Source organism: Lygodium microphyllum, chromosome 8 (assembly GCF_053477565.2).
Source record: "Lygodium microphyllum isolate KBCC chromosome 8, Lygodium_microphyllum_v1.1.10, whole genome shotgun sequence".
Lineage (NCBI taxonomy): Eukaryota > Viridiplantae > Streptophyta > Polypodiopsida > Schizaeales > Lygodiaceae > Lygodium > Lygodium microphyllum.
Window position 1 is genome coordinate 16,682,957 of NC_141142.1, and position 11,161 is coordinate 16,694,117.

At 40.4% G+C, this 11,161-nt stretch overlaps 1 protein-coding gene across 2 annotated transcripts; it reads left to right on the top strand.

The window, feature by feature from the left end:
- Positions 1-2,704: 2,704 nt before the first annotated feature.
- Positions 2,705-7,645, top strand: LOC148032019 (UMP-CMP kinase 3-like). 2 transcript variants are annotated; one of them, XM_087682641.1, is made up of 10 exons: positions 2,705-2,928; positions 3,862-3,936; positions 4,687-4,788; positions 5,657-5,720; positions 5,952-6,069; positions 6,144-6,300; positions 6,461-6,541; positions 6,647-6,754; positions 6,836-6,913; positions 7,351-7,645. In XM_087682641.1, exons 1-9 carry the CDS (start codon positions 2,854-2,856, stop codon positions 6,911-6,913), a joined length of 858 nt encoding a protein of 285 aa, XP_087538767.1. In that variant the 5' UTR covers positions 2,705-2,853; the 3' UTR covers positions 7,351-7,645. The 2 variants fall into 2 exon arrangements, with proteins under 2 accessions (XP_087538767.1, XP_087538768.1); XM_087682642.1 differs by having other exon boundaries at positions 2,707-2,928; positions 4,699-4,788; positions 7,351-7,639.
- The last annotated feature ends 3,516 nt before the right edge of the window (positions 7,646-11,161 follow it).

The following is an 11,161-nucleotide window of genomic DNA, read 5'->3' on the forward strand; positions in this document are numbered from 1 at the left end:
GACCATCCTGCTCTACATGAGGCAGTTGTCGCTTGTGAGAAGGACAAGATCACTGGTTCATAGTCTGACAACAATATAGTGTGAGATGTGGTTTGGGCATAGTCTGCAAAGGATACGAGGACCGTTGTGGATACATAGCATCTATCTAGTCGGGCTTTCCTTATATGTGGCGGGCTTTGATTATTTGTCCATGTAAATTTCCCTATTGGTCCTATATCTACCAACCCATGGAACCCCACAAGTCCATTCCATTCTAGCAATCCTGCACCCCCTGTGATGTTGGCTTTACTTTCAAAATGATCTTGAATATGTTCCACCATATTGAAGTCCTCTGCAAGAAACATGGGGAATGGTATGGATTTTAGGGATTTCCAGGTGTTGGTCCTATCTCTAGTAGAGGATGGGGCATAGATTGAAGTGACTGCCTAATCCTCCTAACCTTTGAGGACAACTAACACCCAAGAGTGACCAGAGTCCTTGAGCACCTCTTTGATAAGGTGGGAAAAATTCCCTGAAATTCCTATGGCAATTCCATTGCTTCCACCCAGATGGTTCGTCCAGAACCATCAAAGTTGGCGTGAAATAATTTCCAAATTTTTAGAAAGGAGGGGGATTGGCCACCTTCACTTCTTGTAGGCATACAACATCCGGTTTAAGATTGTCTTGAAAGAGCGAGGTCTTGATGATTTGGGGATGATTGGGGTCAGTAAGCCCTTTACAGTTAAAGTTGATTATCTTGATCTTGTCTAACATTACTGCTTGTTATTTTTAGAGATAAACCTTTAGCCTTGGGGCCCTTACCTGTTGGTAGGGGGCTGATATTCCCAACGTTCATGGTGGATAACCTGTGTTTATTGATACCAGGGCTTCCCAATTTCAGAAAGGATGGGGGGGGGGGGGGGGGGGAGAGGGGTGATGTCCCATGTCTGTCGGTGAATCGTAGGTGGGGAGGGACTCCTCCTCCGCTATTGAGATCTCATTATCCAAACCCCCTCAACCAAAGTTCCCTCTATTTTAGATATATTTGAGTTGTTAATCTCTTTCTTGAATTCATCTTCCTACATCTATCCTGAAAGAATTGCATTCCATCAACAAAGTCATCTTTGTGGTCAAAGATCCCCTCGGAGGATTTCCCTGCCCCATCAGTGTCGTGGGCTAAATCTACACAGTTTTCAAGCAAGGCCGTGTATCTATTTAGAGAGTTAATCTTAGTGTTATTGTTCTTTTTAACTGTTAGCGGCTTTTGATTCTTATTTTTTGCTAGGATGTTTTCTGTTTTGCACTCTCTGGAAACCCTCCTCATCACCATGCGTTGGGGGGGAGGGGTGGCTCCTTTTCTTTCTCCTCCTTCTGATCTTTGCCCCATTCAGGGCAATCCCTAATGAAGTGTCCCTACTTCATGCACTTGAAACAAGAATTGGGGAGGTTTTTATAGATAACTGGTTGTGTACGAATAGGGTGGCCTTTCGAATTCCTGATTATTATCTTATCAGTTAGCTTCTTATCAATATCCATCTCCACTAAGATCTGAGGATGCCACCTCAGATTGATGTTGGAGGAGGACCTCTACCCAAGAACTTTACCTAGTGGGGCTGCTATCGTGCCTAATAGGGAGTGGAAGGGGTCAGCTAAGTTGGGGAGCTCTATCCAAACATGCACTTTGGTTGGTTTGGGACCACATCTTCCAGGGTAACGGAGCACATACCTTCCTCTTCTTGGTTTGGGGAGGAGTTCTTACGTTCGGCATGCATCCTGGGCATTTCCACTTTGGGCCTCACCTTGGCAAATACTTCTTCAGGGTGGGAACGTAGCGATTCGCAGCGGAGTTTGCGCCATGTACTCCCTTCTACGGAGGAGAGCTTCCTTGCAGGCCATCGGCATGGGGTACTCCATGACTAGCCACTGTTGAGGAACCTGCAAAATATGAACCAAAGGTTAGACCTTGAGGCAGGAAAGAGCTACTCGCATGAGAGATGTTAAATAGAGGGTTAACATGCGCATATGACAAGGAGGGGTGAGGTGAGGGATGCAATATTTGTTGCAGAGGGGACGGCTCCTGTGATGATACTCGTTCTAACTCAAGTGTGGGACGGATTCCAGCCGGTAGCAAATCTTCACTCATGCAAAGTTGTGGGGACATGCTATGATTGAACGGAGCAGGGCTTGCCCCCAGAGGAGTAGAACGAAAAGGGAGAAAGCCTGCAGCAAGGGACAATGCTCCGTCCACACCCCTAGAGGTGTTGGCCAGGGCTTCCAATGGCGGTAATGAGGGTTGCATGCCCTCCACCTAGAAGCGGGAGTGGTCAGTTCTTCCCACCTTGAGGTGGCGGGAAACGGTAACTTGTCTTCCTTGCGTGTGGTGACAGTTTGGCGTGGCGCTCATAACTCTTGATTGAATTCACATTTCTCTAAAGGAAGCTTTAATGAAAAAAGGGAGGGGGAAGAGAAAATGAGGGACTACATGTGAAAAAGAGGAGAAGGGAAAGGGTTTTGATTGAAAAAGGGAGGTTTGAAAAGGGGTAGGTTCAGGAAACCCTCTAAAAATTCGGGGCTTTTTAAACCTATAACGAAAATAATATAGTAATACAATAAAATATATTTGGCAATTTGATAGACTACTCTCACAAAAACTTTTTACGTGTGGAAAAAAGATTGCTTTTTAAATAATCAAACAAGGAAAATGGTGCATAAATAGTGTCTGTAAGGAAATCGTTTTCTTGTCAGCAATAGGATTGAACTGAAATTTTGCCTTCTTCTCTCTCTTCTTCTTACTATCAAGGTTTCGTTCTTCCACCATAGCCGCATCTGACATTCAAACCATATATCAAAGATGGAGGGAGCTCGCAGAGGAGCATGAGCTTTGTCCGCCCTCGCATTGTCTCTAGTCTCAGACGAGCACTTTCGACCAGCAGCAGATCAGCTCCCACGGTGCTGTTCTTCTTCCTGTTTTTTCTTTTCCTTCTCATTGTATTAAATGAAAATTTGTTTGTCCGAGCAAGTTTCGACATTCATCTTACCTTGGTGTCTTTGATCTTTACACATAATCGGTATTATGCATCATGTTAGGTGTAAAATCTTTTCCTGGATCTGATCCTTATGCATTGTATGTTGCATTAATAAATGTGTGATGCCCCAAACAGTCACCGCTGCTTGTTCACATCGCCATTAAATTTCAAATCTGCGAATAATTCAATGTATACAGATGGTATTAGCCTGTTCATATACTTCGCTTTTTGGTGGCATCCTTGATCAGTTAACTAATGTCGCAACTTTGCGCTCTGTGAATGGTGCATCGGGTGAAAATTAAATGCATACTGGCTCCAATCTGGTAGTCATTGCAGATGCAATGCACTGACCATATGTCACGAGACATGTTCTCATGAGACAATGCTCTCAGATGACAATGTTCTTTTCTTTTGTAAGCTGACTAGGTAGATCTGCATCTTTACTAATGTGCATATTGCAACATCAGTGATGCTAGTCATAATTACAAGCTAAATTCTACATGTCGTGGAAAAATTCCATGTTTATGAGTGCAGCGATCACTGAACAACAAGATCTAAGGTTGTGGCAGTTAAGACCAGTTCACATCTCATCAAATCTGTAGCACACCATCTAGATTTGCCTGTAATGCAAATGCATCGCATGCATAAAATCTGTAACATACCATTTACAACTGCTTGGACATAAAGAGGAAACAAGTATTTGATAATTTCCAATCTTTACATGAACTTCTCGGATAGTTTCAGATTTTTTTTGCACTTTTGTGCTGTTTAAGGGAAGTTTAACAGCAAGACTAGCCTTTGGAAGTGTGCAAGTTAGGGTTCTGAGTAAGAGTTGGTGTTTCTGGTGGCTGTGCAGTCTAAACGGAAGGTTGCTGATTCAAGCTGGTCTACCTATTCTCTTGGTGATTGCAGGTTTCTTGCAGCTCCTGAGGTATTGTCTGTATGGAAGAGAAAATGTTACAAAGTTTCATTTTGAATTCTTCTAAAAGTGACTCTGCAGCAAAGTTTTGTACAATCCACATCATGTGCTTGGGACTTTCCAATAGACAAAACCATTGTTTCTACCATTTGCTGTAATCTGCACATAGACAATGCTATACATTATAGTTTTTGTTGCTGGAATTTTTTGAGTACAGAATGAAGTTTGTTTTTTTTCGTTTTATTTGGGTGTGGGGTAATTGTGGGGCTGACCCTTGAGTTTATGCGTCATATGTTATGCCTTTAATGCTAGGATCTAAAATGCCATGGCTGCACTGATGAGCGGCCTTTGTTTTGTGGGAATGTAGCTGTTTCATTTAATCACAGACCTTGTCACGACTCACATAGAATGAGCTGAAAGGGGATTTCAAATTCTTGCCCATTACTTTAGACCTACTACTGTTTTCTTGGCAAAGAAACTTTCTGTGCAAGTATTATACTGATTGGTTTTCTCCCAATTTCAAACAGCTAGAGAACTCAATTGGAGAGTGTGTAGAGTGTATAATGACTTTTTACATGGCAATGTGTATATTGTATATAGTTTTATGTTCAAGTCAGTCTGTATCAGATCTTGCTTGTGGCAAATTTTCTAAACAGTGTGAATTTTCAAATGCTCAAACTTATCCAAGCTTTACATTCATGGTTGATAGTCTTAACTGCTTAAAGTTATCCAAGCTTTAAGACATATTTTTAAATATCTCAGCTGGTTTTGCAGTTTCTACGAAGGAGGCCCTGGCCATATACTGAATCCAAGCTGATGGCTTCAACCATAGCTGAAGCTGATCTGCGAGCAGCACCACAAGAGGTAATACATCTTCTTGGCCACATTAGTTCAGTTAGTCATCACGAGGAATGTGAACCCTGCATGGTCTAGAATGATCGAAACTTAGGCCACCACTTTATCAATGAAAACCTTTTCAGTCTTCAGATTTTTGAAGTTTGTTTTTAGGGACTCAAAAACTGTGGAAAATTTGAAAAGAGTTGAAGCACATACTGTAATTCAGGAAAAGCAGGTAGTTATAAATATTTCTCATTCTTGAATTGCTTCATTTATTTAAGTATTATGTTGCAGAATTATGTAGGGGTCTGAGGTCTCAAAAGTAAACTACAACTCTTATCCTTGAACACTTCTCAAATTCTTCATTCATCAATGAGAACTTTTGAAGAATGTTAGGAGTCTTTAAAGTTTGGAATGGATGCTAGAATCTAGATGCAGCTTTTATCAAGTTTTGTAAAAAAGTTGTGAGTATGAACATTGAAAGTTGGGGGATGTGCTCATTGTTTAGTCAGAATTCTAGATTTCACTGCAAGAAACTGCATCTAAACTAAAGATTACAAGAAACTTGTTCTATGTGATGGGCAACTGCCCAAGTTTGGAAAGTTACTAAGGAAAATGGCCATGTTTGTGCATTTTCCTGTGCCCTTTTATAAGATTGTTTTTACCTTAAAGATTCTTCAAGCAACCTTGACAGGTAATACCAAGTTTTTTTAAAGTTGCAATGTTGACTCCAGAAATCCTAGAATTTTTTTTGAAAAACAGATTGTTTCAGATCTTAACTACAACAATGTTTTGTTTTGAGAAAAGTTTATTTTTTGTAAAATCATTGAACCATGTCATTAATTGGGCCAAGTGTCAATATCTGCACTGACCAATTGTTCTTTGACCTGTGCAGCAAGCAAATGGAAATGTTCATGGCCTTTCATCTCTTGGGACAGCAAAAGTTATTTTTGTCCTTGGTCTGTACTATTTCTTGTAAGCCTTGTAACTCTTGTTCTGCATGCTGAACTGCTCATAATCCCAATGAGTTACCCTCAGGGATATCTTGATATTTTTACATAAAGAAAATTATGACTGTCTGCCCTGTCCCCTATAGTATTACTTTTGAGGAAAGAAAATTAGCCTCTTCTCTCTTGAGCTTTAACCTGCTTTAGGTTTCTGGTATTTTGACATTTAATGCATTCATTCAGGTGGTCCTGGCAGTGGGAAGGGTACTCAATGTGCATTGATAGTCGAACATTTTGGGTTCACGCATCTGAGTGCTGGTGATCTACTGCGTGCTGAAATCAACTCGGGCAATGAAAATGGGTAATTGTACTGAGAAACAGCAAGGTCTGTGTCATATTAAGCTTTGGTTGTAAACTGATAAGTTGCATGTTTAGGGTAATGATACAAAACATGATAAAGGAAGGAAAGATTGTGCCGTCTGAAGTGACAGTGAAACTCCTCCAAAATGCAATGCTTAAGAGTGGCAATGACAAATTCTTGATTGATGGTTTCCCCAGAAATGAGGAAAACCGTGCTGCTTTTGAGCTTGTTGTAAGTACTTTGCTGTTTGCAATGGTGCTTTCTGTCTCTGGAAAAATGATAGATTTTGTTTGAATGCAACTAGAAGAAATACAAAAAGCGAGGATATTCCTCAAACTTCTGTTTGTTCTCTTGTATCTCTAAGTGCTTATGACATATCTGCTGCTTGTAGACCGGCATCCAGCCTCAGTTTATTCTCTTTTTTGATTGTCCTGAAGAGGAAATGGAGAAGCGCCTTCTTGGCAGGAATCAGGTGTCACTCGTGAACATTCTCTGGTTATACAAGTAGACAGTTTAAAAAGCTCAGCTTCTCTTATGGTTATATTTTCTTTGAATGGTCATACTTCTACCACTTCAGGGCCGTGTAGATGATAACATCGAAACTATTAGAAAGCGGTTCAAGGTGTTTGTTGAATCAAGTTTACCAGTAATCAACCATTATGATAGCATTGGGAAGGTTCAGAAGGTAATGTAATCGTGTTTGATTCCATATCTGCCTTTTTGCAGTCCACTCTTGAATATATATATTTAACATTTCAATCAACAGGTGGATGCTGCAAGAGCAAGAGAGGAAGTTTTTGAGACAGTGAAAGCACTCTTTCAGCCATTTCAGTCTGCTGAGTAGGTAAGTGAATTGCTGTGTTCAGTTGCCTTCTTTATTGTTCTACCCTTTTAAATTTCAGTTTGTTGTGTTAATTCTCCCCCCCTTTTTTTTTGGGGGGGGGGGGGGTGTGGTGGTGGTGCATGGATATGTGTGTGTTATGGGAGGAATGATATAGAAGTCTCCTGTGAGGATAGCAGGCTAGTGATGATCTGGTACTTTAAGTGGATTAGAAGTTATTCAAAGCTTCACAGGAACTGGACGTGAATGGGGTTGAGAATTGAGGGGAAAAAACGGTTATATGTTACTGCTTTGTATGGCTTAGTGCATCGGGGGGTTGTTTGGGGAGTGTAGGGGGATCATTCTGGTTATTTTGGATGTGTTCCTTGGCTCAAATTCTGATGCTTGTCTTTGACTTCAGATTTGATGACTCGTGCTTGTTTTATGATTGTTTTGTCCAGGTTGCAGTCCAGTTTTGAATGAGCTGATCTGGCACACGTGTATGAATTTGTAGCATCAGTGCTGAATGATTGGTATGCTTATTAAGCTGGACCATCCACATTAAGGGATGTGAGTCCTGCTCATTATGGTTGCATTGGATGGATGAATTAAGGCTCATTGGCCGATTTTCAGAATTACTTTTGGAGAGGATTAAATCATACAGTGCACATTGCTTACTTGCGAAGTCCAGTTTTCGTGTGTTGAGAGTTTTTTCCTGCAATATGCTTCATGCCTTATAAAAAATTGTATAATGCTCATCTTGAGTAAGAATATCTAAAGGCTGTTAAGATATTGGAAGAGAAAGGGATAAGGAGGGGAGTGAGACACATTCAGCAACCCAAGAATGATAGTTGAGACTACAAGCGTATCTATGCACAGAGATACAAGTGGGATGCCATATGAGACAGCAAGTGTAATTAACGTTTGGGTTCTCAAATCAGAGTGGGGTTAGTGCCAAATGATGGGAAGGGCCCAAATTGCCCAAATCTAGCCCCAGGCACTTGGGAGCCACAAGTTGATAACCAGGAACAAAAAGACTCATGCATTTATGCTCCAGCATGCAACTAGATTGAGTGCTATAGATCAACATTGAGATGTGCTTGAAAGATGTTTAACGAGTCCTCAAGGGGTACGATGCCCCAATGCTTACATGCCTCCTCGAGCTACACGGGGAATGAAGTCAATAAGGAGAGAGGTGGATGGCCTATAGTTTAAAACCCGACATATCAAAGTCTTCTTGAAGACTATTGCCTTAGATGGAAGTGTACAAATCACTTGTTGTACTCAGTAGTAGTAGAAGCAAATGGAAGACCATATCTAGGGAAACCTCCAAAGAAAAATTGTATTAGGTACCATGTCCATTGAATAGGCACCAAGTTGCGGCCTAGGCAGCTCATCGATGAAGCTTTTGCTTGCTAAGTAGTGAAAGAAACTTCTAATGTGAAACCACAAGAGAGACTTTTGCAGGTGAGGCTGTAGTGTACATGGTGTTGCTTGTCTATCACAAGTAGGAGCAATAGAGTAGTGCATCAAAGGTGTGATTGAAATGCCTAGAAGATCCATGGCTTGAGAGGGAGCATGTCACGGTGGAGGGTAGGTCCAACATCAAATGTGCAAAGCCGTTCGCACTATTGTTCTATGCTCGAAAAGGGCAGAATTGTGCACATAAGTGCAATGGAGGTGGCAAATGTACCAACTAGTAGAAGATCAAATTCAAAATCACCAACAAGATAAATCCCAAAGTTGTAGAGTCCACCTCTCTTACATTGATGCTTGTGCCTCTTACAATGAGAACAAGTATAGTACTGTTGCCACAAAACTCAATGCAAAAAGTGTGAGGCAATTACTTCACAAGATTCATGAGTTTTATATTGGAAGCAATCCATGGAGGCAATTCAATGTCATCAGTAAACCTAACATGCGACAATTTGGGTTTGTAGAAATGAAAGAGCAGGCAAGAATATGTTTTTAAACGTATTAAAAAAAAATTCAGCCGAATGGGATAAGAGTTCAATGTTTTGAGACATTCGGTATATTGATACGTTGCGTTAGGCAGAAAAAAGAAGAAGAACATGATCCCTATTGAGAGCTTAAAAGTAAAGACGGGGACAATGATAGCATCCTTTGGGTTGACATATCCTTTTGTAGTACATACCACCAAGGCTAGTTTTTTGACCTGGGAGTGGGAATGGGTGCTTTACATGGACATAGGAATGGGAATTGGTCTACTCATGGATTTGCCGTCTTTATGAAAAGCTCCCATCCTTGACTCCTCGATTAGAGAAAAACCTTTCTATGTTTCATTTCCCGCCGCTGACAGCATTGCTCTCCTGATATACAACAAACGAATCCCATGCGATAGCGATTAGTCAGTCGTTTATGCTAGCCGAGGACTTTCCGATGAGACGGAGAAGTACTCTACTATCATTGAGCCCAACATCATCAAGAAGTTCCCTACATTATCTCTTGGATGGAATCTTCTGTCGTCTTCCAGGTGGCTCCTGGGCTCTCGTGCAGTCGGTGAAGTTAGTCAGTTAGGTAGTCACTTCTCCGGTTTGACAAATGAATGGCTCACAAGGCTTTCCGGTTTAGACTTTGATTCCATGCGTTTGTTTGATCAAAGCGACGTGTGTGAAAATCAATGCCTCGGACAATCTCCTCTCTATTAGGGCCATGGCTGATCTCTGAATCAAACCTCTTCTAAGTTCTAACTAGAAATGCTTTGACAAGGGCGTTAACTCACATTACTAGTTGCTGCCATCATGACAGCTTTTCTTTCTCTCCTGGAAAATTGAGATAGCCTCGAAACCATTATGCCCGGGTCCCCATTGCCATCACCTTGTACAAATGAATTCCAGACCTCTCATAATGGAAGGATTCATGCTTTAGATCTTGCACCTCAAAACTCCCCGCTCAACTTTTCATTTCTTTGTGCATATCACTTGTTGCTGTCGTGCACAATGTTCATTTCTCTCGTACCTTGGTTACACATCCTTTGTGGGTTCTTTTTTTAATTCTCTATGCATGTTTTTGAGGCTATGGTTGAGGCCTTGCTACTTCAGCCTTCTCAACTCCTTTTGCTTGCTTACTCTTCTCTTTTCCTTTCCCTAGTTGGTTGGCTTGGCTTGGCTTGGCTTGTAGATCATTTTTTCCTTTACAAATCTTGCATATCACCTTCATGAAATACTTGTCGCAATTGAGACCCTAAGTCAAGGGGTATGAGTAAAATTTTAAGTGCTTTGCTTTGGTGCTTTGGTAGGCGTGGTTGAAGACATCAACAGTGTTGGCCCATGATAAGTTAAAGTAAATCCTCTTCACCATGTAATCCACATATAACAACTTTTTTTAGAACATGAATGAGAAACACCTCTTTTTGGACATCCTCAAGGTCGGGTAGAACATAAAACAATACAAGCATGCTTTAGTTTGTATGATGATTATGTCTAGGTCAATATATTTTATGCCAATGAATTGAGATTTGCTTCATCAATGATAGTGTCCAACATGAACTCTTAGCAACCAATATGACCCTAAGATAGGTTGGTGCTATTGCTAGCCCATCTTATTGGATCAAGTTTTGTTAGTTGGACTACCCTTACTTTAATTTGGTTTCTTTTGTTGTTCACTATAGGTTTGTGCTAAAGAAGTACTACTTGATTCTTCTCCTAGTGAAGTGCCCATTCTCCCTCCAAGGACTACAATTGTAAGTTCCTTGATTTGTTAAGACCCATTCAAGAAATTTGACACATTTAATTGCATTTTTCAAACAAACTTGAGAAATTGTACAAATAATATGGTTAAAATCTATATACTCTTATTGTGTTTTTTGAAATTTTTTTTTGATTCAAAAGATCTTTTGATTATGTATAATATTGATTTAGATTAGATGTTACATTTCTTTGTATTTCATGTGCTTGAATCCTAAAGGCCAAACTCATGATCCAAAATTTGACACTTAGAGCTCTATTTACCTTATCTTGTAAACTTTTTGACTAAAGTGTGGGTCAAGCCTCAATATAGTCCATTGTTGGGCTCCAGGAAGTTAATTTGTCTAATGCCTTTCACAAGGATCAAGTATTCAATCTAAACATATTTGACACATTGTAGAGAACTTGATTCATTGAAGTTGTGGCATAAATTTAGTTTTGAGAGTTATGGAACACAAACAAAGGGTTCATTAAAATTGTATTTGGAAACTCACACCAACTCTAAAAATAAGCAAATAGTGTGGCATGAGGTGTATGAGGTTCAATCTTAAGGCAATCTCCCTAT

Coding starts and splice junctions, on each gene's coding strand:
- LOC148032019 (XM_087682641.1), top strand. CDS start 2,854: ATGAGCTTTGTCCGCCCTCGCATTGTCTCTAGTCTCAGACGAGCACTT. Junction 2,929..3,861: donor GCAGCAGATCAGCTCCCACG/GTGCTGTTCTTC, acceptor GTGGCTGTGCAG/TCTAAACGGAAGGTTGCTGA. Junction 3,937..4,686: donor GGTTTCTTGCAGCTCCTGAG/GTATTGTCTGTA, acceptor TAAATATCTCAG/CTGGTTTTGCAGTTTCTACG.